Raw genomic sequence first — 27,721 nt, 5'->3', positions numbered from 1 at the left:
TTATTTTCTTCTATCAGATACTATCTTAGATTGTTAATTACCTCAGTTCCAAGTGAAAGCTGGGCTTTGCAGCCGTAGGTGATTCTTTTTGATGAAAAATAAATCCCTAAGGTGAAAATCCCTAAGGTATTTGCGTTGGAGAAATCAATAGAGAAACTTGAAAACTTGGTTTTGAATGCAAGAAAAAAGGCTAAATGTCCATGTGGAATATGAGAATATGGAATTTATTTCCCCCATAGATATATTTTCTTACCATTAATAAGTATAAATGTACATTTAATTTCTAGAAAAGTAATGTAATCTACACGATGGAGGAACTGGAAGCAATGTTAGGTAAGTCCAGGTGCATCTGTTGCGCAGCAGGAATGCCTGCAGTGGAACCTGGTTTCCAGATCTAGCTGCTTCAAATCAAAGTTATCAGCATATAATGTCAGATCAAATTCATCGCAGACAGTAGAAAAATAAAACATTGTGATCCTAGGTGAAATTCAACCCGCTCTTCAATGGTTTTCAGCCCTCTCGTGTGCTGTAGAATGGCAACTCTAAAATACCTCCCCAACGAATCAAGGGTAGCCCGAGTGCAAAGCATTCCCCATTTGATGAAGGTTCAGATGCTCTTCCCAAGATGGCATTTCCATAGTGTCCTCCATCCGAGGATCTCAAAGCGCTTCGCAAGCGTTGGTGAAAAAAGCCTCACAAAGCCGTAGCTGGGCACCGTTGTCTCATTTTTGCCATGAACAGGGATGCACGTGGGTTGAGAGATTTGTGCGATGCGGCAGAACTAAGAATTGTTCATCGTGTCCTACGGGTTGGTACGGCTGCCCGTAACCCCTCAAGAGCTGTCTGATGGAGGTCATTGGACTTCTATGCAGATGAGCATAAGTTTTATAGAAGTCAAGCAGTCTGCTTTCTAATGAGGTTCAATTTATGCAAAATAAAGACTGCACCACAGTGACCGTGCTTTAGGCAAGTTTGAGGTTGCATAGTCATCTATTGGGCGTATTTTAAATAGTTGTAATGTGGTTAATAGTTGGTCACCTACTGATGATTAAGTTTTACATTAAGTGCAGAAGCACCTTAAGTTTTAAATTGTTTTTTTTTAAAACACATGCCTCACAGGAGACCTGCGTCTCCCTTGTTTTGCTGATTTAGAGCTTTCAAGTTTAGGTTGCAGACATCACAACAATATCTGAAACTGCAGCAAAATCGTATTTGTGTACTGGGAAAAGGGTTGTTTTGCCATTTTTGTTACGACTATTGCTTCTTCCAAATATGTTTGCAGAAGATACAAAGCAGTGATTTGGTAAGTCAACAGCTTCTTGAGCTTCCTGCCAGTTGTGGGTTTTACCAGACCCAGCAGCCACGGTCTGATGCAGACGTCCTTGCTGCCATCTTGGAGCTGCATTAGATGTGCACACCAAGTAGTAGTAGTAGTAGGACTCTAGATATACTGGAAATTATGGGAAATAACCAAATGTTGGCATTCCTGATCACAAATAACAACTGACCAGCATTAAATGTTAGCTGGTCTATGTGGAATAAGACACATCTGTGTGGAATAAGAAAGTATTGGGCTGCCAAGGGCTATGAAGATATTCTTCCTAAAGCTTAACGTGCAGCCGGAGAAATGGGAGTGTAATTAAATTTTTTATGGGAATAGACCTTTTCATACTGACAATGCAAGACACACTGTACTCATTAATGATTACCAGGAGCTGCGTAAGGCATTTGGTTTTATGAAGACAGCGGCCGAAGGCTTTAAAAGGGTCGTGATCACACTGAGCTAGGTGATAACGAATGCAATCGGAAGCCCTGCTCCCAAGAGCTTACAGTCTTGATCCTACTCAAAAGAGCATTAACCCCAACTGCTTGTGAAATGAGTGGTCCAAAGACCTGTGGTGAGGCTCCTGCTGCAGTCTGGCACCTGGTGTTCGACTCATGGACACAAAAGAGTGTGACCAACGGGTCCAGCTACAGGCAGGGGGTTGCTGTGCTTTGCCTCTGCAAAGAGAAAGGGCCAGTTTCACTTTCAGCACGGTCTCCACATTGCTCCCAGCTTCTCCTTCCACCTCTCCCTATAAAATCTCCTGCTTGGGTATCACTGTCTGAGGTAAGAGCTGTGCTACGGCGCTGGGTCCTGCACTAGAGCCTAGTTTATAGTCTTCGCTGCCTGTGCTTGTAGAAGGAGATGGAAGGGATGTTTCAGGAGATGCTGTAGGAGAGAAAAGAAACAGAATTAACGGGGACCTGGATGCAGTTCAATAGAGCAGTGCCCAAAAAAAACCAGCAAACCATCCTATGGAGCAGGAACTTGGAGGATGGGGCAGGGGGATCCATCCCAAGTTCAAGCACGTTCAGGCAGTTTCCTTGCTGGTTTGTGATGAGGTACAGGGTGGACTGATAGGCACGGACCAACTCTTCTCAGTGTTTTGCACTTGGGAAATGCCCCCAACTGCTTTTTAATCCTTCCTCTCCTCGTTGGAGGAGAGCTCAACCTGCCGGCCACTATACTTCATTTACAGAACATAGCACCATTCTGATCTCCCTTACTGCAAAGCAGCTTAAAAAAAAAGAAAGCTAAACTACATGATGCCAACACTTATATGGCTGAGAAACAGCAAAATATGCTACAAGAGTAGCACTGGCAGAAGGAGACTGTGTGTGCAAGATATTGTGATTACATGGCAGCGGTTGTTAAATTGCAACTCATGTTCTACTTTTTTTTTTTTTTTTTAATAGCATGGTCCATTTGCTACTACAGTGGATAAATGTCTTAACAAATAGCCATTGCCTAGCAGCAGTGCCCAGAGTGGTTGAAGACAGTCGTATTCAGCTCATACTGTGTTCTGGTTGACAGCAACTGAGACACTTTACGTAGGGAAACTCCTGCCACTAATAACTGTGTGTGCTGCTTTGTGGTATTTCCCAGTGCTGCCTATGTTCGTAGAAACACACTGTCAGCAATCCTGATTTTTTTTTTTTTTTTTTTTAATTTTGTTATGTTAAGTAGCATCTCAAAAAACCTCTGGATCATACTGTTACGTGAAAATCTCATGCTTCTCTTTTGGAAGCATGTTTCCAGACTCCATGGTAAAGAATTCAGCAAGGGGAGCTGTGAACTCTGAGTCAAGTGTAATGCTTAAACACATAAATAAACCTAAAGGTCTTTTTCTTAACTGCTTCTCCTATTCAGTCCCTTCATTATGCTGACACTAATAGTGTAAAAATGGACACGTACGGTTTGGAGCAGTGTGAATCACAGAGCTCATGTTGCTTGAGAGGACGTGTCCTGGCAGCGGTTCCAGGTTGAGGTTGGGAGGTCCTGACTGGTACTGGAGATCAATGGTGGTTCCTGCAGTGGAAGTGGGAAGAGACACCATTCTTTGCATACCTACTGAGAAGCCAGATGCTCCGGGCCAAGTCTCTTTTTTTTTTCAGAGAATGCGGGAGACCTCTGTGGGTGGGGATTAATGTCCTGGCTTATCTTTTTTTCCTTCCTGCTCCGCTGTCCTCTTTGCTCTCAGCCTTCTCACTGTCTAGGGACAACCTCCCAGGATGGCTGGGGTTTCAGCTAATAACTGACCGCACCATCCATCTGTCTCTGTGTGTGTCCCAATTACTGCTCTTGTCAGGGTTTCCTATACAGCTGGAACTTTTGCATATTCCTAACAAAAAAATGTGTTGTCTTGCAAACTGCATCAGTTTGGTAGGTTTCCTAAAGTTCGAGGGCCCCACTGGTGTGAAGCACCACAGTGTACCCATTTCTATAAAACTGTCCCTGGGTCAGATTTTCAGAGATAGGCTGGAAAGAAATGTCTTGGGGATGGGACAGGAGTGAGAAGACCCATGTTCAAGCTGCAGTTCAACCTGAGCTTTCACCTCCCTCCTCCCAAGACCAAGTTCTCTCTACCATACATCCTCCAGAGGACACAAACCCAGACATGAAGCTCCATAATGTCTTTGAAATAAAACAACTTTGCTGTCCTTTCTCAGCAGGGTTCGTACCTCCCAGCAGCATCTCCTGCAGCAAGCTGTCGATCCTGGCCACACCGAAGAGCTTCACGAACTGGACTTGCTCTATCATCTGCCAGGTGATGCTCTGCAGCGGGGGCAACAGGAGGAGGATGTCGCTGAACCGGCCTCGGGAGTCGTACTGGCGATCATTGATATAGTCCTCCAGGTTGACTTGGACCTGGAAGCGCATGTTCTTCACCTTCCCGGGCTCGCTCAGGCCTTTGCAGTCTAGGAGGGGAAAAAATGAGGTTAATTGCTGGCCTGTGTAACCAGAAAGTGTTATCCTGTCTGTCGGGCTCTGTAGAGGGAAGAGGATGAGATGCCAGTGATCCTCTGACAATTATCTCTCAGTCTCCAAGTTTATCTGACAGATTAACATTGGGCTGCCACTGTTTTGTATCTCATATGGAACAGGGAAACAGTAAGGGGAATTTGAGGGAAAACGGGAATTTGAGGGGAAACAGTAAGAAAATAAGAGTTTGCTTCAGATGGATATGTCTGGTTACTGCCATTAGTGAAGAGGAAGCATTTAGAAGTTGAACCATATTTGTCCTTCCAAGGAAAAAGCCTGGAATTTCCCCCTGAAAACTTTGAGTCCCAACTACTGCCACTAAATCTGTGCAGGTTTGGTACCTATCTGTTGCAAATACACCTGCTGCAGCATCAGATTCTTGTCTTGGCTTCCTGTCTTTGACCTGTGGTCGATCCATTTTTCATGGACCACTGGTCCAGTTTTGCTTAATTGTCAAGTAAATGTGCACTCTGGGTAGGGTGAAGTGACGGGATTTACAGCTTTCCACTCCTGCCTCTCCTGCTATCTAAAACTGAGATTTCTGGCTCACTGGACCATTTCCTTCACTGTCTACAAAGAATCCACAAGCACCACATTTTAGAGATGATCATGCCAAGAGATTAGACAAAGTGGTTAACAAATTATTGTATGTTAGTGTGTAACTCCATGGACAGGCCTACTTGTTAATATGAAAACATTTCACTTCTCTAGAGCTTCACACTTTCATTTGAGATGAAAGCACAGCACCTCACTGTCGCAATGATCTAAATCTTCACTGAGATACTGATTGGCCAAGAAGGTAATTTGTCAAACTCAGTTTAATAATGCGATCCTTATTCAGATTTGCAGCAGGCTCTTTGGTGAGCCAAAGTTCATGATGTTTGTAAAACTCCTGTATCTTGATTTCAAATCAGCAAAAAATAACTAATGGAAGATGTTTTAATTTCTCCATGCTAATAGATGCCAAAGACAAAAGGCATTGTTCTGGACTTGGGATCATTCCCCTGTCTCTTCTCCAAGCTGCAAGGCAATACACACTAAAGGGACTCGAGTGTTGTACTGCAGCGGTTTCTGTGTGTGCTGTAGGCATGTAGAAACAGGAGTGTTTGGGCCGAGACAGAAACCCCCATGTTTGTGGAATGACAATACAGCAAAGCTTCAAAACAAGCTTTTTTTTTCCTCTGTGTATTTCCCTGTTCTCCATCCTGTACGGATCAGCCCTGCCCTTGGTTGGTACTGGCTGCCAGCAAGATCCATTAGCAGACACCCTTGATATTTCTGGGTACTCCGAACAGTCCAGCTCTCTGTGGCTTTTAATGCTGCTTTCTGAACTCTGATGGATGCTCTACACTGCCGCTCAGTTGACTCACTTATGCATAATTCACTATAGGCATATAGGTCCTTAATAGTCATCTCCTTCATTTCAGACTGATGGGCTTTCCTGAAGCCAAGCTACAGAAGCAGCAAAACTCCTCTAGGGTCTGCAGAGTCTTGCACATCAGTCTGGCTGGAGTTACTGCTTGCTAAATAGTTAAGTGTTCAGGAATAGGTCACTCCTAACATGTCCTTGCTGCACTGCTAAGTATTACTCATTAGAGCAGAGGCAGGGTGAAATGCAAAGCTGCTGCCAAGGGGTTTTCCTGGTTATTGGAGAGCCCTCAACTCCTTTTCAAGCCCCATGCTTGGCAACCAGGAAGGAAGCTTACCGGGATCAAAGAAGATGATGGCTTTAAGGCAAGCGTACTCATTGTCATCAATCTGGATGTCCCGCAAGGGCTTCACCAATTCATCCAAGATTCTGGTGGCCACACGAGCGATTTCCAGTTCTGGACAGTGCATTGGGATGATGAAGTCATTCCCTGGGGACACAAGAGAAATTTGGCATCAGATTTTTTGCTCTAGCTCTGCGGGCAAGGTCTCATCCAGAAGTTACCCCAAGGCATGTTGCCAGATGGTCCCGGTGCCCATGTGCAGCAGGTTTCCAGTGTGCGGCTTGATACTCAGATTCATGGTTGAGAAGCAAGCCGTGGATTTCATTCTTTGGTCCTTAATTATCTCATTTGCACATGTCGGTGCACCCACACTGTACACAAAGCCTGCTCCACGTTCTGCTCTGGTTTACCCTGTTATACCTAGCATCTGTTTGCAAGTGGTGTTGCATCTTTATTTTTGGTGTGGTTTTTTTTAAACAAAGTTCTCCCTCCCTCTTTTTCTTTAATGCATGGCTTTCAAGGTCAGTATTCTCATTTCTCCAAGAATAATCCCAGCTGTGGTTTTGGTGACAGAGAGCTACATGAAACAGAAATTTTTAATAGACCTTTCTGCTAAATTTTTAAGCACCGATACCCAAATACCTCATTGCCTGTGTCCTGGCAATTTCAGTTACAAAAACAAGGCAACGCAGTTTGATATTTAAATATTTTAATTTAATTTAATTTAAGTACTGGGGGCTTTCTTATGCACAATTTCAAAGCAGTAAGGGAACAATTTTAAAAGTCCCAGTTTGCTTGCTCCTTTTTAGACTTCTCCAGAGAGCTTCTCAAGCACTTAGTCTCAAGCCAGATGTGCAAACCATGCCCAGGAGTGCAGAGATGATTTCAGGCAGGCAGAATACTTGGCAATGACTTGGGTATGTGAATTATAAAAGCAGGAGTTTATTTCACTACTTTACCTAATAACAGAAAATCAGTGTATGGTATGGACCGCTTGGCTACCCCGAGGAGCAGGTGTTCCCCTGCATGGGCTCTGAGCAAGGCAACCTGGAGATGGCACAGAAGAAAGAAATAATATTATGTTTGAAAAGCAGCGACTGGAACGGTGAGCTGTTGCTGTTTCGAGTAAGCCACGTTTGGTGTTTGTTTAGATGTGTCAGATGTACAGATAAAGTACTATTAAGAGCTAGCAATTATTGGTATATCTTCATTTTTCAGAAATGCTACATTCATGGCAAACTAAATAAAAAGTTGTTTTCAACTGAAAGAACAAAGAAGGGCTTGAGTAATTTGAGTTCTTAGGAAATAAATGGCTTTTATATTCAACTGGCAGGCACCAATAAAGGGAAAACCAGTCTTTTTTGACTACGTCCTTGTGCAGACTGGAGTGACCAAGTCTATTATATTTTGGGGGACTTTGGCTATTCAACTTATTTTTAATCGGTCCCTTGTCCTCTATTATTCTTTCTCTCCTGCTAGTTTATGGCTCTGCATAGGGTGATCTGTATGTTAATTCTCCTGTTGAGAATCTGATTCTCCTGTTGAAAGATATGGCTGGGAATTCCTATCGAAGGCGGTGGGTTTGCAGGGAAGAGGCGTTTGCATTTTACCTGGTCATCAAGTGGGAGCTCACAAAATGCCGGGATGTATTTTGCCCATTCAACCAGCACCAGAAGCTGCTGTTTCATGGATTCACACACATCGTTGATGGTCGCAACCTTCTTCATAGCAATATCCGCGCTGTGCACTGGACTCAGCGATGAATACTGAAAGAGAAACAACCCGGTTGCACTGGGACCAGATCTCTGCTGCTTTGTCATCGTCGACAGCAACAGTTCATTGATAACATGGGGAGCCTTCACAGACATTAACCTCATCAGGTCGTTGACAAGACGTTTGCCATTGTGGTTGCGCACGTGTTTGCTCAGCGGTGTGTGCTGTCCAGCGTACAACCCATGGTGAAGCCTCCACGAGGTGGTGCTCGGTCCCAACAGACACCCCTCCCTCCTCCGCCTCCTTCCCCACTCTCTAGGCTGGCTCAGGACAAAATCTGATTAATATTCCCGTTCCTAGCAGTAGCCAGCAGCACTGCGTCTCAGCTTCCCATCAATCACTTAAGCCAGCCAAATGCACGAAATGCGTCCAGCCTTCCTCCCCGAGTAGCTGTCTGGGACACAAAACACCCATTTTGATCTCTAAAGAGCTGCATGGCAGGGAGAGGGTTAAAACGTAATAATTTTTGAAAAGGAAGTGGACGTATCACTGAATGTAATATGCAACATCTGGGCCATATGTTTCAGTGGAGAAAGGATATTTGCATAAGAATTTAAAGGACGCGCAGGGTGAAATTCATTGTGGAACACGAAATAAGAAGGCAATCAGTGTTAGCTGAAGCCCAGCTATTTTTTTAGCTTTATTTTTCTCCCCTCAAATTGTTGCCCTGGTAAAGAAGTTACAGGAAAAGATATGATCAACTGTGATGGGAACATTATGTTCTGAGCAGGACAGAGTGTGCAGCAAGGAGAGGTAAACTTCTGCAGGGAATGCAATGAGTTTTTAGGGGTGCAGCAACAATTTAGGCTGGGGGAAGAGGGGACCTGGGGTCTGCAACATCCCTCAGCCCTTGGAATTTCAGCTTTGCCACACGCCAAAGGCTGCGTCTGCTCCTTGCAGGACATGTTGTCTGGATAACGCACCAAGGTTTTTTACTGTTTGCTTTTGGATACCTCCATTTTCTTCCCTGTGGCTTTGTGCGAGAGCCATCCAAGGGCAGAAGAAGATCCAGCCCTGGTTGGTTTAGTGAGTTCATAACCCCGTATGGAATAGCTGAAGGCCAGGTACTCGTTTGGAGGGCTGTCCCCACATTTCATACCTGCTGCGCCATGGCCTCGGCCTGAGTGAGCACGCTGATGGAGAGCGAGCCGTTGTCCTCGTAGCTGCTCCTGCGAATGCTGATCCTGTCGCGCTCATTCTGCACGGCTGAAAGGAGAGCGAGCAGTGGTTGCGTTAGCAAGAAACTTCCCGCACAGCCGATGGCTGCTGTTACTCGTGGTCCCCAAACAGGAGTGGATGGGGCTTTAGCGCCTGCAAGACCCTCCACCCTTGTTGGATGCTGGAATAAGATTAAAAAGGCACTGAGGAGAGGAAAAGACCACCAGTGAGGGAGAAGACCAAGCACGGGAGCAACAGGGAGATAAGGCCATTTGGCAGTCAGAACAACCCCTGTGGGACATTAGCTGGTCCCACTGGGTTTGACACAGTTCAGGGGGAGTTTGCAGGTTTGATGTCGACCCTTTTCACTTGGCAATGCACCCACACTGCTGGAGTCCTGGCCTCCGATACCCTTTTTGCCTTGTCTGCACTGAGGACTCCTCCCCTGAGCTCCTGGTACAGCAGGAAGCTCTTGAGGTTGCGTCTCGTCTTACGGAAGCACTGGAAAAACCATCCTCTGATTCCACCTCAAAGCCGCCTTGAAGCATCCCCTGCCCCAAGGCATCGCAGGTGGTGGTCCCCAGGGGACCACTCATGGGGAGCAGGAAGAGTCACGTCATTAAGGAAGCTCCAAAGAAAGCAAGCTTAAATTCACCGATCCCACCATAAAACCATTCCCTCAGCCTTGCCCATCACGCTGCTGATTTCAATGAGCCTGTAACCCCGACGGCGATGCCGGCGTGCAGCTGAGGGAACAAACCCAGTCAGGGTTTGTCTCCGGCTCTGCTGGCACCCTGTGCAAATCACTGCTGCAGATTAGCTCAGTGTCCTGAACTGTTAATAACAGTGATACAGCCTTCCTTCTTGGGCACACTAAAGTGACCACCATGGAGTGAAGGTCAGCCCTGTTTTTTTTGCAAACAGAAAGGTACAGCCATGCCACAGTGAATTAGAAAAAAATGCTGGTTTTTTGAGGTCTATTCCACCCTTTAAACCATCTTTTTCCCTGAAGCACAAGCCATATCTAGCCTCATGCTCCGTCAACCCTGCATGTTGAACATAAGGGATTTATTGCATTTCAGCAGCTTATTTTTGCAACACAGGCTCCAAGAACTGACTCACCTCCACTGCAGCCATCAAGTAAAACAGCAGCAGAGGAAAAAGCAGAATTTAGACTTAGAGAAACTCTGTGTTCAGTGTTAGTTTTTCCCCCCGAGCCTTATTGCTTCCATCCAGCAGCAAACAAGCCCACATGGGGCTGGAGGAAGGAGCCTGAACGTAGACTCAGCATTTTCCTGACAGCTCATACATCTTGGCTATGTAAAGCTCAGAAAGGCAATTGTCAGTTCTTTAAAGCAGAGGGAGCAGGAAGATTTAGCATGTGGTGATAATGCAGCACATCCTTCCTCCTTCATCCAGCAACTCGAGTCTCCTTTTGGTTTTATTTAGGGGGAGTGACTCAGACATAGCTGTCAAAGCGTGACTCACTCTGTGCTTTAACCCCTTGGATGTGAAACAGTGCGGTTTTGTCTCAAAAGAGGCCACTGGAGAAGATTTTTCCAGCAATGATTTTTTGCAGAGTCAGCAAAATCATTTCGCCATTCACTCTTTTGAGACTTTGCCTCGCTGCTGGGCCTTGCTTTAGAGCAAGCGTCACTCTGCACGGGTCACGTTTCTCTGAATATATGAAAAGGAGGAGATGCGGGCATCATTTCACACACAGGGTGGGAAGGTGGGTTTTTTTGTCAGCTGATGTCCAACCACGGGTCTGTTTTCCTAACCGGCCTGTGATGAGAGGCCAACAAAGTGAAAGGGCAGAAGACAAGCAATAGTGACAAAAATCAATATCTCCCATTATCGGCAGGAATGTAGTATTTACTTTCCAGGATTTGGGGCTCCGCCTTGCTGTCAGTCGGGACCCGCTCGCTGCTGGGCTGGGTGTGCTGGGGGAGGTCTGCTGGGGTCCAGCCACCAAAGCCATGTTGCACCTCGGAGTCAGCCGTGCCCGAATGGCTGCAGAGGGCTGGATGGGTACAGAGATTTGTAAAAGATGCAACGTGCATACATATTACTGGAGCCTTTTCCGGCTATGGGTATTGTGTAGAGGCAATTAGACACCAATTTACAGAAAACAACAACTACAGGACTTGGGAGGCTCTGCTAACACACCTTAGACAGCAGCATATATTACCCTGTGCATGGGGGGGGTGATGGAAAAGGCTGTTCAGCCAGGGATCCCCACCGGTCTGAAGGTGAAGGTCATTATAGGAACCATAATCTATGACGAATCTTCAGAACAGATTAACTCTTCACAGCTTTTTTTGGTATACCAGAAAGACGAGCAGCAGCATCCAACATTGAGTTATTGAGCCCACCCGAATCCATGTCATCGCTGGTGTCCTTGGAGAGTTCCCACCCAACCTTCTATGCCTGGTTTCATATCAGATGCTCCCCCATGTAGCTCTCCGGGGGTGATAGGGCTCTTTTTGCCCACTTACAAGAAAAGGTATGAATTTTGTCTTTCCAACCAAGTTACACACTTTATGTAAGTCCTGCAAACCCAGGCAGACCTGGTCCTAGTCCCCGATGACAGACTCCTTTAAGAAGCCCCAGCCTGTTGTTCTCCTGGGTCCTTTTATGGCACATATTTCAGTGCTTCCCTCATGCTCTGATAAGCTCAATCTTCAAGTGTAAGTGGATGGTACAGACCGACTTTCTCAAGGTGATTTGGGTGTTATCACTGAAAGTACCCAAGATGTGACGGAATTAGATACAAAAGGGAGTTAATGTTTTACCTGCCACAAAATTAATCTATTGCTGTGTGGTAATTATATTGCTATATTTATTATGCTTGTAAAAGGGAAGGGATAGGTCATTCATGGTGAGGCATCGGGAATGCTTGAGGGGTGTGCTGGCGCTGAGGGTGCTTGGGCTCAGACGTGATCGGTCAATAAAACTCAGCAAACTTGCAGGAAGGACTAAAATCCCAGTGCTAGATCCCACTGTCTCCCAGGGACTCCTGTTTCCAGTATAGGCCTGGCAAAAGCTTTGCTCGCCCATTTTTTTCTCTAAGCCTGTCCTTCACACAGCGCTCCAGTTCCCAAAGCAAATAAACACCGGGAAGGGCGGCTGCAGCCCCGCAAGAGGGGACGTCAGTGGGACCAAGCCCCCACGATGCTGCCGGCCAGGGACAGCGTGGCCCTAACCCGGGCTTTTCCCCGGGGAAAGGGGAGAGAGGGCAAGATTGTGCTTTCGTCTCTCTCCGGGGAATTGTCCACAGCTCCGGCCTGTCCTGACTGTGGGAAGTGGTCGGGAAGACAAACATATTCTCCATCTGACGCAGAGGGGCCGTCGGAGGGGTTTTGTTATTCAGAGCGAGCCGGGGCCCTTTTGCCACGAGCGCATCAAGGATGCCGGTGGACAGGCAGGCTGCGGAGCACGCACGGTGGCTCTTGAGCAAACAGCGGTGTGTTTGTGGAATTGCAACAAACCCATGTTTCCCAAACATTTTGTCCTTGCTGCCTTGCCACGTAGGTACAGAGCCTGTGATGAGGAACCTCCCGGGAGTCCAATAAATACAGGCACAGGCATGGATTGGAAGGGGACAGCAAACCAGTAACTTTCCATGGTAACTGCAGAAGTTAAAGCCCTGCCTACATGGGAATTACCGGTTTCATTATTATTCCACTAAAAACATCCTCATTTAATGCCGATGGAGTTGGAAATGTATTAATAAATGGCATAAAGAGAGAACAAGAGGAGGGAGGTGCGAGTGCCCCAGCACGGTGCCAATATTCACCAGCGCTCACAGTGTTTCTGTTTCCTCCAATAGATTTACCCCTTCTGCTGCCTGATTAATTTATATGCACAAATAATTCTTTTTCCCCAAGCTATCTCTGATTTTGTAGGTGTGGTATATTTTGTTTGCAAATAAATCCCAGTGGTGCATGCACATTTAATCATCTCACAGCTTCTGGCCTGATTTATGACTATCACAAAGTGGGGAAGATCCTTTAACTTTTCCATCCAGCTTTGCAATAAACTGCAGTCTCAGCCTTCTAAAAGCTGGCAGAAGAGATGTGCAAACGAAAGGTATGAAACAAGATAGAGGTCCTGTGAAACACTAATAAAGCTGTCCTATAAGCCTGTCCAATTTAACAAAAATATATAAAAAAATAGCCTCAAATCCTCCCACTGTCTTGTGGCCATAAGTGATACAATAATTCTTTTAATTCTGCATAAGACTAAAGGAGTTCATGTACATTCATAAATTACTTTAAAGTGGATGAGAGGTTAAATATTAACCCCTCTTTTTTTTTCAGCAGCAAAATGAATCCTGACAGTGCAGTGCTAGCATTTCAAAAGGCTTCCAAGTTTTCAGATGCTCAACTCCATGTGAGCAGATGACCTGGCTCACTTGAAAAATCACACCCTGCTAATTTATTCAAGGTTAAATATGATCTCAGTAAGATGCTAAAAAGAGTATCCTGATGTTTTCTTTGGATGTTTAATACCTGGTCCACTCCTCATTCACTGATGGCTTAGTGACCAAAAACCTGTCTGGTAGCATCGTGCAAAACAATAGAAATCAAACCTTCTCCTGTGCAAAGAGAGAAAATCAGAGAGGACAGCCAGAAAAATCCCCAAAGCACCCAGACCATCCTGTGGTACAGTCCCAGCCTTAACCACAAAACAAGTATAAAGGAGTGAATGTCCTGTAAAGATCTTAAATCCTGATCAGAGTGGCATTTCAGGAGACAAGAAGGGGTTTGCGTTTGAGCAAGCCTTTTCCTCTCACCTCATCCCAACTTTAATAATTGTTTACTTGTAGGTATTAAAGTGAATTATTGATACCAAAAATGTAATTGGGATAGGAGTGTTTCTGAATGAGCTAATTTCTAGGACATCTGGGGAATGGACTTTCCACAAGACTCAAGTTTTGGCCCTTCTTGCTCTCCCTGGCGCCGATGGAACCTGGATCCCATCGTAATGCACAAGTCTGGAGGTGTAGGGTTCATGTGTGGGACAGTGCTGGTCCTTTCTGAAAGCAGGATCAAATTCAGAGTGTACAAACAAGACAACCTAAAGGACCCTGCTGATGCTTTTCTCAACAACCTCTGCTCAGCTGCCCCAAACTCATAGTGAACCTATAGCCTGACTGCACTGTGCTCCCAGCACCAGCCTGTGCTGAGACCCTCAGCCCTGCACCTACACTGCTGCCCATGGAGACAGCCAGTTTAAAGCTAGCTCGGGTATTTGTATCGTATCACTTTTGTTAGGCAGAAATTTCCCTTCTACCAGGCCAGAAAATACAGCCTCATTCAATCTTTTATGCACTAGAGTTGTTTCCAACAGGGGAAAAAAGAGAGAAAGAAAAATCCAAATGTGTCACGTCACGTCTTACAACACAGGAAGATTGGAAAAAAAATCACCCTGGATCAAAAATTCCAGTTTATCAGTTAGTTTTGCTGGGGAACAGCAAGTTTTCCGATATTGCGCACACACCCGTCAAGCAGTGGGTCAGTGGGATGCTGGCAATGGAGAGCTTGCAAGAGTGACACAACCCTGCTAACCCCACCCCAGGTGTATTGTCACAGACAGGCTGGGGAAAGGATCTGTTCCAGCTTCTTCCCCTCTCCTGTGAATAAACAACGCTGTTACCACACCCTGGAACGTCTGATTGCTATTATATGGGCTGGCTGAAAATTGGTGTGCCAGAGAACGAGAGTGTCAAACTCTTGCGTGCCAGTGCTGGGACAATGGGACACGCTGAGTGTGGACGTCACAGCTGTGGTCTCCCAGCATGAATTGGTGCAGGACACCAAAAAATTATACACAAACATTTGTAACATCCTCATACTGCTCTATCCCAAGACATGGGTTCTCTTTTTCCCGAAAGCTTCGCAATACTGTTTAATATTAATCTAGAACCACCCTAAAGCAAATAACTGTGTTCTTTTTGTGCACACAATTGTGCAAGAAGATTTCTTTCACAGTCCTGCACAGATGCTTTGGATAGAGCTCTGGTCAGCTAAGCTAATTTCTGCAAAGCAGTTGCTCAAGGTGCTTTAAAATCTTCCTTACCAAACACATGAGCAGTCTGCGAGCACACAACCTGACTGCACTCATAAAAAAGTTCCAAAGAATGCGACTATGTGGAACTTGAAATGAGTCATCTTCCATCAGGCTGCAATCAATAATGAAGGCATGAGCCAAGGTTTTATAACTTTTACCATAAAACCAACAAAAATCATGCTTCAGCTCAAAGAATGGAGCTGATAACCAGATTTCAACCTTTCCAAGCTGTGGAGCTTACTGCATTGGCAATTGGTTCCATCCCCATCTAGAACTGACCAGATATGCTTTGGTTTGGTCTTTATTACTTTGAGGGCTATTGTTTGTCCATCTGCTGTATTTACTCCATTTCTCCTAAATTAAACCATCAGGCATTTTTGCTACATCCATGACCTATGCCAAATTGCAAGACACCCTTGTTCTCCAGGGAAACATATGGTCAGAAGATTGGAAAGATTTTTTCATCACCAGTGAAATTGTATGAATTACCAGAAATCAGTGACAAATTTCCCCTTGGTTCCAGTGGGACCATGATTTCACCCCATGGATAAGGGGTGTTTAACTCGATGGCATGGAAAGAAACTCTCAAGTTCCTTTCTAGCTCCCTCACTCTAGCTGTTGTGGGGCTGGCAAACAGCACAAATGAAGGGTGAAGAGTGGCGAAACTATCACCCAACTACCTGCACGTCGGGGGATGTACCATCTGGTTTGGGTTGGGCCCCTACTTCGCTAAGCACTCAGTGTGCAAAGACAGTCTCTGCCCAGAAATCTTGGAGTAGGTAAAATAGTATCATCCATGCTCTCCCACTATGCAAACACTGAATGATAGAGATCAGAAATGTTATGATAAGTCCCAAACTTTCCCAGGGAAGCTGGCTGTAGGGAATTAAGGCACAGGTTAACAGAAGCGTTTTTTCTGTTGCTTAGCATTAGGAACTGTAACATTCAGTATTTCCTCTAGCGCATTGGGAGAGCACTTCCCGATGGTCACTGGTACCCAAATGCTCTACAATGCTCCATCTCCCTCTTAATACAGCCAATGGGAAGTGCAACAAAAGGCATCAGCCAATATTGGATTGGCCCTTCAGTACTAGGGCTAATAGTGGCTCTATAGTCGTGCTATACCCACCACAGGGACAGCACTACCGAAGGGTTTGACTCTGACTCAGGTCCCAGCTTGGGGGACACAGAAGCTGTCTGCCTCTGGGAGTGCTGCCTGTGTGCCCTGTGCCATGGAGGAGCCTCTCTCACACCATACGGCATCGTGTTCAGGCTGTACTTTGCCCTAAGGGTTGCACCAAGCTACATGAGCGTCAGCCAAGTCAACCACCAAATGCAACTCTGCAGCAGTCAGTTGTCGGCATTTAGGAGATTGAGGATGGCAGGTCCTCGCTGAGATTGTCACAGCTAGGATTAGGAGTCACTCTAGCAGGTACGTAGCAAGGGAATTTCTGTTGCGAAACAATTAGAGGCTAAATAAACCCTGAACAAGCCCATCTCTTTCCCAGTATAAAAATATCCTAAAGAGACCGGTGTCCCAGGATGGGTGAATACTGTTGCAAAGCTCTAATCGAAATTCCCATCTGGTAAGATAGGAAATGGGGCTTCCACCTTCTACAAGAAATCTCTCACTGCAACACACAAGTATCATCTCCCTGGGCCAGGGCTGCCGCTGCTCTCCATCATGCTCTGCAGTGGGAGTAGGGACAGAGCCAGCAGCAGGCAGTTTTGAAATGCCTCTTTGCACCTACCTTCTTTCTTCATGCCAGCTCTGAAGCACTTCTTCAGCCTGCAGTACCTGCACTGGTTCCTCTTGTCTTTGTCTATCACACACTGTCGGCTGAATCTGGGAGAAGGGAAATAAAACATGGAACAACCAGCCTGGCATCTGCATCCCACTCACCTCGAGCAGCCCCAAATACAGTCCCAGACCTCACTGAGCTACGCATTGCTGGAACCCAGAGAAGAGCCAAAGGTTTGCAAGGTTGAGTCAACGCTGGCTTGGCCCAGTTCCTCATCTTCCCCACCGCCGTTCCTGCCAGCTGGGAGCACAGCGATTTCAGACCACCCACCCTGCGAGGACTGTGATGGTTTTGGCTGTGAAAGCGTGACCATGACTCAAAGTTGTGCCAGTGCCTGGCAGTGTAGGAACTCCATCTCCCACTTTCAGACAGTCGTTGGGTGTTTGGCGTCAGGACTCATTTGATCCCATTTGTTAACACTGTCCTACTTTGCACGGAATAATTACACTATGGACCACAAGTTCTTTTGTGTCTTCAGCCTAGTTTGGAGGCACGTGGCCTCCTAATTCCTATTCATTTCAATGGGGGATTTAGGAACCTATGTGCTGTTCAAGGGGTGGCCCACGTAGGCTTGGCAGCTCTTGCCACGGTGGGTGAAGCGATGGAAGAGTAATCTGCCGCGCAGAGGGGAGATGGCGTGGGTTGCTCCGGGACCATCATCAGGTTGTAAAAGCTGAGGCACTTTCCCAGACTGGTAAAAAGCCAAAGGTACAAAGGCCCAAAGACTTTCCAAGGAATTCACGTCTGGGATAAACAACAGCGCTCTGAGCTGGGCTAAATGCAGTGCAGTTCACCAAATAAGGATTTGCAGACAAGCGAGCATTTGCCATTTGCTTGGCTTCGATGCTGTGGATCTTCCCTGAGCTGCCAAATATCACAGAGATTCATGGATTCCTGGGGAGGGGCAACAACTCCTCTCCCAGGAGACTGATAGCTGAAATTTCAAAGAAATCAGTAGTAGCTGTTGCCTCCTCCTGCAGGGATCCCACGGTTCCTGGGATGGGCCCCGTGCAGGTGGAGACTGCGTCACCCTGAGTTTCTTTCATGGCTGGTGTGTCCTGGAGTGATAAGGACCCCAGGAGCATTTTGAACAAACAGGGTGACTCACGTTGCAAAAATTTGGAATGCCCTTAAAGGAGGAAGAACTCTGGAACAGAAAGAAAACTTCCAGGTTTTAATCAGAGATGAAGGGCTTGAGTGTATTCGGTCTTCCTCCTGTGCTAAAGTAAACACCATTTTTCTAAGATCAACCAAGATAGCTGCCATATAATTTATAGCCTCCTCCTGGTAAAAAAATTCTCTCAAATGTATACCTGTGAGCCAAAGTGGACATGAATCATTGCTGGTCCACACTAGGTTCTCAGAATGATTGTAAAATCATCAGTGACATGTCAGCGTACATAGTTTAATGTATTTCAAAAGAAAAATGGAGAAGCTGTGGGGGAGGTGAAGGCTTTGAATGTGACAAGTTCTTGGATGCTTGTTGCTTTTTACCAGGAAAATCAAGACTGTGTTTGAGTTGAAATCTCTGGAGCTTTGGTCCTTTGCCACCTTGGCTTTCCCTTGCTGGGCTGTGACGAGGTCATGGTGTCACTCCACACCCAGAATCTGTACTTATATATTATACACGCCAGCCAACCCTCCGGTTTATAAGTCTCCCTTGATTTACACTGTGGGGAAAGCAGTGACAGTGAACTCGTGAAATGGATTGCTCGGTGTCACAAAAGGTGTCAGGGTCCAAGATGAGATAGGACTTAGCTTACTCCTTAGCTCCCTCTCTTCCAGCCAGAAACTAAACCACAGTATTACTGTTAGCATTCACAGCATGGTAATTTGGCATTTGGGATAGGGGCCTCATTGTACAACCTGACCTCCACCCCAAAATATTTACAGCATCAATAAATTGTATGTGTTTATTGCAGAAGGGGCAGGTACCTGCAGGAATAGACATGGTTCTTGCGGACGCTCCTCCTGAAGAAACCTTTGCAGCCGTCGCAGCTGGATGCCCCATAGTGTTTGCCGGTCGCCCGGTCCCCACAGATGGAGCAGAGGGAGCTGATGCCATTGGTGAGCAGGTTGGCGTTTGCTGATTCAGCTGTGATGGCCTCTGCAGGCAGAGAACAGGCACCATCAGACCACTCTGTGATGGAAACCAGAATCAGCTGACAGTAAGTTGCTTTTTTTAAGCGAAGCGCGCACTGACCCAGCCTCACACGCAAGTGTGCACACACAATATGTGTTGCTAGTAAAGCCTCCAGCCTGATGGCCATGCTCTTCTCAACCTGAACTGAGAGTAACTCAGTTGCTTTGCTTCTGACACCGGTGTTTTCCTTTGCTTCAGTGAACAGAGAGATTTCAAGCTGCATAACCCAACATGCTCATGAGAATTTAACAGTTACCACTACTTTTCTTGACAGATGCAAAGAAACCTTACCTGGATGTGAGAGATATGCTTCTGAGCGATGGGGAGCCACCTCCCCAGTTAGACACCTGGACAACATGGTTCAAAGCTAGTGCCCACAGAAGACACTGGAAAGAACATCATTAACTCGAATAAGGAGAAAGCAGAGAAGAGACAGCAGAGGCAGGGAGGATGAACTACTTCATGCATATGACAGAGGTGTTGGAGATAAAAGGCTGCTCTTGAGAGCTCCTCTGCAGCTGGAAGACAGAGACAGCAGCTCCCACAAGGGTCACTTTAGTTCTCCTAGGTCTGGTTCCTGCTCTGAACTGCCCTCTGAAGAGGCTCATTGCTTTCCACTGGAAAGCAATAGAGGGGTGCAGGAAGATGGACCTTTTAAATTAGGGACCTAAACTTAGGTCATCTTAATGCCCTCTGTCATGCCTCTGTTTGCACCCACTCATTTGGGGCAGGAATAGCTCTGCCCTTGCCTGGCCTGTGTATACACTGCTGAAAACTCCCCTTTAAACTTCTCCCTTGGCCTTAACCACCAGACTTGCTGCCCTCTTAATCCTCCTAATTTGAGGCACAGCTTGGGGAAGGGGGAGAAAAAAAAAAAAAAAGAGACACTTGAGAAGATGCAGATGACAGTGTTTACATCTCGCCGAGAGGAAGAATGTTTGTGGAGTCTGTCCTGACCTGGGCACTCACTGCAGGACAGTTTTATGAATTTAGTGCACCTCTGGGAGCACGTTCTTCGCTCCAGGGGAGCTGATCTCGTGCTACAGTGACCTCAGCAAAGTCTCAGGGACAAGACGCATCCTGCCTCACAGAAGAGACAGGCGGCGATGAGGAAAGCTCAGATGTTGTTCTATTGAGCAATGACAAAACTTAGAGAAAATTACTCAAAGGAGAGGAATTGGCATCTGGTCTGGACAGTCTAGAGAAAGTTTTCTAATGCATGATGCATAAAAATAGCTTTGGGTAATCCACACACAACATGTATATATACAGTGAGAGAGAGAAGGCTATTTTTGTATATGAATACACATCAAAAATTTATAGTGAAAATATTTGCTATTCAATGAAAATTGTAATCAAAAGCAAAAAAAAAAAGCCAATAAAACTTTAGTTTTTAAACAACTGGAAAATTTTTTAGCTAAGGCTAAGACTTTTTTAGCTAAGACTTCACAAATGCAAAGGTCAGACTTCCTTTCACCCCCTCAAAAAAACCTTTTGGTCTATATTTCACCTTCTGATGTATGGATGAATAAATAAGTAGGTTGTAGCAAGATGGGAGCAACATGACAAGAAAAAAATGACAGCATCACAATCCTTCTTAGGTCATAATGACAGGAATTGAGATTTACCTGTTTGCAAAATCCATGTAAGATGCTCCCACCTCTGACATTTGTCAGTAAGTGGCACTTGGGTCCTTTGGGAACATTGTCTGCATCAGAGGTGCTTAATGGTAATTTACATTGATTTTTAGTTTTTTTACATTGATTCTTAATTTTATTTTGCTTGATAACTCAGTCTTAAATGAGCTGTACTAGAATATTCCTTCGAGGGCAACCGTACTGCTAAACATTTGTTCATCTGTTGCTCCATCTATTTTTTTGAAGGAACATATGACCATAAACAAACGTGCCGAGTGTGCTGGATTCCACTTTAAAAATTGCACAACAAAAATAAAGATAAGAAGGCCAATTTTCTCTTTGCTCCACTCGTGCTTTCTCTACTGACTTCAGAGGAATCAAGCCAAGGTCATACAGTTTGGATCTCCAATGGACCCTTCATCCTTCATCTGGCTCCAGATTGCAAAATGTTTCTGATGCTGGAAAGCATTTACTCACCAGAGAAGAGTTTTTTCCCTTATGTGAGTAGAACATGTGAGGAGCTGCTTGCTGATATAAGGAAGAAATTAATAATCTGGCCTTAAACCAAGTATTACTGGAAGAAGGACCATCAGAACTGAGCATGAGAGGGCCCATGGAAGTTAGCAAACCAAATTTTGCCCTTGCTCGTACCCATGAAAACACAGACAAGCCCATGGGTTACAGCTCAGTTGGGTAACTCTATGTTAGGGCAGATACGTAGCTAAAAGTTCAGTCCCTGTCAGGTAACCATGTGTCCTTTTGAGCTTGGTTGAACGTGAACAGAAACTTAAAAAAAAAATAAAGCAAAGCAAAGCCCTAAACCAGTATGCACATGTTAATTAGGATGATAAATTTTAATTACAAAATTCAGTCACCAACTAACAATGAGTTCCAAATGAGAATTAGCTCAGAGAAAAGCAAAGGCACAACCGACATCGCGTGCATCAGAAGACTGTTTCAACGTGGCTTTCCAACCTACCCAGTATTTGGGGAATGTCTGGGTTTTCCCTGGACAGATCACTGCTAGGAAAGGCAGCGGAATGCCAGGATCCCTGCCAGCACAGTTCCTGGCCTGTGAAATCAGCTGAAAACTGTAGACTGTTTACTTCAGCCCTGCCTGACACAAGGCGATAACCCGCTCAGAGCTTCATTTAACATGTTGTGCTTCTCTAGAGGGCTTGCTACCTGGAGCTCAGCACCGTACTGAGGTGGGCTCAGGGGCTGCTAGGATGGATGTGGTCAGAGTTCAGCTGGCTCACAACAACTGAAACAAGCTCACAACTGTCCTCACCCCCCTGGAGAGAGATGTTCGGAGATGTGTGTTGATTATAGACGCTCATCACCATGGTATAACAGAACAGTTCCTAAGCTGTGCCACAGTGCTCTGAAATTTTTCCTGGAGAGATGCAACTGATGACATTCTCCAAGAAGAGACCATAACTCATCTTGACCTTGCATGGGTCCCAGGCTGAGCTGAAGACCTGTGGTTGCGGCCAGACTCCTCACTAGGACTGCCCCGGACATTCACTGGCAGAAAAATCTGAAGTTTCAACCATCTTTTGAGGGTTATATATAAGCAGCGTGCAGATTGGGAACTACAGCCTACCTAATGCTGATGAAAGTATCCCAGCGGCTTCTCCACCTTTGGGGTCAACATAGCTCGCAACCGAAATGCATACGGATTTTTGTTACCTACTGCCTCTGTATGTAAGTCATTACCTAACCAGGGCTGAAATGAAGGTGCCAAGTTTTACAGAGATAAGAAATGACAGTGAGGATGGTCTCAGTGAGGATGCTGCTGGGGAATGGTATCTGGCTTCCACTCAGAGCTGGAGCTCTGCACAATACCTGACCACTGCAGACCTCTTTGCTGCTTTTCCTTTCAGTTATGTTACTGGCTACATCTCTTCTCAGTGCACATTGTATAGGAGAATTACCTTGCAATACTTTCCAGAATGGCTTTTGCTTTTATCTACCCGGAAATCCAAGCCAGTCTTGGTGCACATAATTTGCAGCTAACAAATCCCCGAATTGCATGTGCCGGGCTAGAATGTAAAGAGATCATAAATGCAGGTTTAGGGCATGCATACATAGTCAAACTTGGTGGCCAAAGCCAGCACAAATGTAGGGCTGGACAGGAGCTAACACTGAAGCCTTGGTCATGTGCAGGTCAGCTGCTTTCTACATCAGCTTTTAGCAAATAGAGTGGGAGCTTTTGATATATAAAGCATGGCTTTGATTTACTGTTCCCAAATCCTACAGTAACAATGACAAAGAGGCCAGCCAGAAAGGCCAGAGCTCCTCGCAAGCACGCGTGCAACTTCAGGGACGGTCAGGCACTGTCAAAATATCTTTGATGGCTTTTTCATGGTCTGAATTGGGTCAGACTGCAGCAAGGCTGGGCATGGTGTTTCACCAGCGTTGTGCCAAAGTCCCAAGGATCAGCGTGGTGTTTGAGTGCTGAGATGGGAAAATGAGCACTACCATGGGAGAAAGTGTTTGCTGACACTCGACTAAAGAATTAGTGCAATATCTCAATAATGCTTCATATTTTAAGCAAAATGACAACTCTGACAAGAGTGTGAGGAAATGGGTATTAACAGCACATAAAAACCAAGTGAGAATATGGCTCGTAATGCCAGCCAAGGTAAAGGAAACAAGTTTGTACAAAATGGGAAAATTTCTGCAGTTACAACACATATTTTATAAAGGAAAGACAGGATTAACATTGATTTTTGTTCATTTCCTTGTGCCATTCTTTCTATTTAAAACAGACAATTTTTAATACTCCTCCTCTATTCCCATAATGGATTCTATTCTTTATTTTGAATTAGTCTAAAAATATTTGGCAAATTACGGGCTTCTTAAAGGTGGAAGATCCAAAATATATATCTAGGCAAATCTCAAAATGATAGCAGCTTCCTGAAGCACCAGAAGTGCTCCACATCATTAATCAACCCAAAACGTTGATGAAATAATATTCCAAAGAAGGAAATAGTTTGTTTTAAGAAAGCATGACCTTATTTGAAAATATTCTAATTTTCACTTTGAAAATTGTTCAGAATGTAAGAAACAAGTCCTGAGTCCATTAAAATAAATATTGCACCCCTTCCTGTTCATCTTTATATAGAGGGCAAAACCCCCATTAGATTTAGTAGGGGAAATAATACAGAATAATCTTGCACAGGGGAAAGATATGGTTTAAAACAATGCAGTATATTTAAAAAATACCTAAAATGAGATTATTTTGTGACTCTAACAACTTTGAAAATATTTCTGAAACTACTGAGTATCTGTGTGAACTGCTTTTTTACGTTACCTATGGGAACTGAACTCGGTGGTTAGCGATATATTTCCATGCATGGACGTTTCAGGTCTTTTTTTAAATTATTTTTACAAACTGTAGAAGAGGACACTTACCCAAGACAAACAAGCTAATTTCAAAACAGCTAGTTCCTGAGAGAACCAGTTACTCATTAACAGCTAGACAAATAACACAATACCGATCTAGATAAACTTCAGAAAAAACTCAGCCTGTCAGTTCCACAGCATGAAACAACAGAGAGCCCCAAACAGGTTTTGGTAGTTAATTTGCAAAATGATATTGAACTTTGAGGAAATTTGTACCACTCTAAAATGTTAAAAGTATCTTGTTCAGCAGCATGTAACAGAGAGAAACATCTGGGTTAAATAACGTTTCTGGAGTAGGATGGCAGATGGAAACCTTTCTGCAAGAATAAGAAATAAGATCCAGTGTATCTGGAGCTGGCAAAAAAAAACCCCTGAAAATCTTGTATTTAGGGACAGACAGAGCCTTTCTTGAAGTCAACTTTAAATTCAAATTTCTTTGGGCCTTTTAATTCTACTTGTATCCTGAGCTGCCCCCATACCCCACAATGATAAATCCAATAAGTTTATATTGTAGGCAACAGCCCTACTGAAACTGATTTCTTTTGATGAGATGGCTAATGAGCAAATGTGAAACCCTGAAAATCCCATCTGAATTCCACTAAGCTTCTTAAATTAAATGAAATGAAAGCTCTCCAAAGGCATTACTAACGTTGGAATCTCATTCGGTTACATGATTGGTTTCACGCTATATGACTAAAATGTCCTTTATTCTTCACACAGTGGACAGTTAATTTCACAGAATAGTGTTTGCTTTATGTCAGAGTACTTTCGACTACTCAAAACCTAGATATCATGCAATACGCTTTATTTCTGCAAACAAAGCGGAAGTCTTTGCATATAAACACTCGTGCCTCACAGCCAAGTTCTTTGTGTGCTGTAAAGGCTTTTAGACAATCTTGGTAGCCAGAAAAAAATATAAGGCAAGTAACGATTCAGATATTGCTTCTTAATCCAAGTTCCTAGGAACAAGTTAAAGTGGACACATGGTGTATTGTCTGAGTAATAGGCAAATGCCATTTGAGATGGCATTTTTTCCCAAGGATTAAATATGAACCTAAGACATATATGGGAATGAAACAAGCATTTTAAGGAAGAAATATTAGTAATAACTCCTCTCATAAGTCGTACAGGGGAGAAACCCATGGCATACCAAGAAGAGCTCTACCAACATTTGTAATACCTTGTGGGCTCTTCAGGACAGGACACACAGCCCACCAAGGAAAAGAATAACTCAAAATAGAACCAGTGAGTGAAGGAGTCCCAGTTCAGACCAACCATAACTGCAGATGCAACAGAATTTGACAGGTCAGCTGCTTAAATACTACCCTTTCCACCCTTTGCCCCACACCTCCTAGGTGTTCAGCTTTATAACAAATGTAGTGGAGGTTATTCAAGAGGAAGCGAACAGAAATCTCACCTGTGTTATTGGGAAGCACCCGAAGGTTGTCAAATTCCAGCATGGTATAAGAGGAGTCCAAGGAGTCAACGTAATCTGGCATATCCATGTCCATGATGGACTGACAAAGCTTCATTATTACTTGTCAACAGCAAGAGAAGCGGCAAAAGAGCCCTGCTGTCAATCACGGCCAAGGTTTCCTCTGCAAAGAGAGACACCCCAGCCCTTGCGATGACAAATCATTACCCAGCTCTGCCCGCAGTCCCCTCCCCGTACCAGGAGAGAAGGGACGAAGCCATTCCCTGTCGCGCACGCAGTCCCCTCCCTTCCCGGGGTGCATCTGTGCTCTCTCAGTCCTGATAATATGATGTAGATAAGACCTAGACTCAAACGACTTGGATTGCATCTTTGGGTCAATACAGCCTGTTTTATGGCTGTTCCTGCACAAACATTTTGAAAAGGGCCATGGAGAGGCGTTCATGCACATGCGCCGCTTTTCCAGGGCGAATCAGTGGTCAAGTCAAATAACACCTGTGCCAATGTCACCTTGTTCGGCTGCCAGCCCTTGGTAGAAGACCAAATGATGTCACTTGAAGCTGGTGAAGGCAATGAGGCAGTGTCACTACTGACTACAGACCATCAAGATAGGTCAGCATTGAGAACCTGTGGCATTGCCATGAGATACCAACAGTGCTGCACGCCGGATCACACCTTGAGTTACTACTGGAAGGGAAAAATGAGGCTTCATTACAGCCGTCCACATGGTTTCACCCTGCCCCATAGGCAGAAGGCAGGTGACTTCTCCCACTCACCACCCACTGTCCCTGTCACCTGTGTCTCCACCCTCCTGACTCCAGGCAGCCCCAATCTCCCAGAGCTCCCATTGAGCAAGAGTTCGGTTGTGGTTGCGAGTACTGGGGCAGAAGGTTTCAAGCAATGGCAAATGATGAAAATGGAAAAGGCTGGAAGGAGCCAAGCAGACTCCCTTGCAGATTTGTGGTGTTGCATTTCATGCTGATCTATGCCTGGCTTTTCTGGGAAAGGCCTGTATTGTGGAAGTACAATTCCAGTTTTTCCCCACAGGACTGTGGTGGTTTGTTTTTTTTTTTAATTTACTAAATTTTGCACAGAAGTTCTTTCCTTGTTAAGACTCATGAGCTGTACTGCAAAAGTCTGGAAATAAAACACAGCCATGCAAAGCGATATAGCTTGAAGTGTTTGGTTTATTCCTGGTTTCATCTTCCACATGCCTTCCCTGCCAGTACAGTTCCCTTCTCCAGTGACGTTGTTTTGTGTCAGAGGGCCTTTCCTTTCCCTGAGCGGTTCTGCAAGATCCAGTTCAACATCCTGTTGAATCTGGAGGAAAAAAAGAGTCTTGAGAAATAGGGAGACATGTTGCCAGAAAAGGAGCCTTGGCCAAAAGAAGAGGATTGCCAGACTGCCTGAACTCTCACTGAACCGAGGAGCAGGGCGGCCCCATGTATCCTAGCAAACTCCACATAGCAAGAAATACGCCAAAACTGAGTTTTGAAATGTCTTAGACATACTCATTTTGATTTCATATCCATTTTACTTTTTTTTTTTTTTAAATATATTTTTCCATATCCTGGGGACTTACAGTGGGCATTGCAATGGGTTAACTCTAGATAGGCTTTTCCCCTACAAAGATTGGGTGCAGGAACACTTAGCTTTATTTTCTTTATCATTTCGGGGGCATAAAATAATTTCATGTGCCATAGATACTTTTTTTTTTTCCTTCTTTCCTTTTTTAAGAACACGTTGTAACTAGTGGTACACAAATTACTCCTTGGTTAGATAAGACATTATGTTTTTATCCTTGGACTATGCCCCCAGGCTCTCAGTAATGCCAGCATCAGCTAAGTTAGCATCTGATTAGTCATTCTTGCCTCTTACTCAATGTCAGTCTTGATTATGCCTATTAATCTGGCACTTTTTTTTTAACTGAGCTATGGGCACAATCCTGCCTGTTTCTCAGCACTCTACTACTATTGCAGCTAAGAGTTCTCAGGTTTCTACAATTCCAGGGGTTTCTTGTATGGGTTTCTCACTGTTAATATAGTCATATTGGTATTCACCATTGCTTTTGGGCAATTGTGGCCCAGAGAGAAGATATTTGGGCTCCTGCCTTCATATTGACAGGCATTGGCTTCAGAGATCCCTCAGTGTTCTCGATTTCTCAGTCCAAAGTGAGGGTTAAGGCTTATTTCCAAAGAAAGCTGGGCAGTTTCATCCTGGGAATGCGAAGAGGGTATTGGGAATGAGAAAAGGTTATGGAGCAAATTTCGTA

At 44.9% G+C, this 27,721-nt stretch overlaps 1 protein-coding gene across 3 annotated transcripts; it reads right to left on the bottom strand.

The window, feature by feature from the left end:
• Positions 1-2,075: 2,075 nt before the first annotated feature.
• On the bottom strand, positions 2,076-25,549 carry LOC104031234 (hepatocyte nuclear factor 4-beta). Of its 3 annotated transcripts, XM_075715258.1 has the most exons (11): positions 25,435-25,549; positions 21,742-21,744; positions 18,762-18,933; positions 16,776-16,870; positions 8,891-8,997; positions 7,629-7,784; positions 6,978-7,065; positions 6,013-6,165; positions 4,006-4,242; positions 3,239-3,352; positions 2,076-2,212 (listed from the first exon to the last, which is right to left on the bottom strand). In XM_075715258.1, the coding sequence occupies exons 1-11, from the start codon at positions 25,547-25,549 to the stop codon at positions 2,076-2,078; spliced, it is 1,377 nt and encodes a 458-aa protein (XP_075571373.1). The 3 variants fall into 3 exon arrangements, with proteins under 3 accessions (XP_075571373.1, XP_009481434.1, XP_075571374.1); XM_009483159.2 differs by lacking the exon at positions 21,742-21,744 and having other exon boundaries at positions 18,762-18,966; XM_075715259.1 differs by lacking the exon at positions 21,742-21,744.
• Between the last annotated feature and the right edge of the window lie 2,172 nt (positions 25,550-27,721).

Source organism: Pelecanus crispus, chromosome 8 (assembly GCF_030463565.1).
Source record: "Pelecanus crispus isolate bPelCri1 chromosome 8, bPelCri1.pri, whole genome shotgun sequence".
NCBI lineage: Eukaryota > Metazoa > Chordata > Aves > Pelecaniformes > Pelecanidae > Pelecanus > Pelecanus crispus.
The sequence above is the reverse complement of the archived record's forward strand: the minus strand, read 5'-3'. Positions and strand labels throughout refer to the sequence as shown.

Excerpts from the sequence above, each read along its gene's own strand:
- LOC104031234 (XM_009483159.2), bottom strand. The coding sequence starts at position 25,549 with ATGAAGCTTTGTCAGTCCATCATGGACATGGATATGCCAGATTACGTT. Across the intron at positions 3,353-4,005 it reads GCAGGAGATGCTGCTGGGAG|GAACCACCATTGATCTCCAG; the intron begins GTACGAACCCTG and ends CTTCCACTGCAG. Across the intron at positions 2,213-3,238 it reads GATTCACACTGCTCCAAACC|CATCTCCTGAAACATCCCTT; the intron begins GTACGTGTCCAT and ends TCTCTCCTACAG.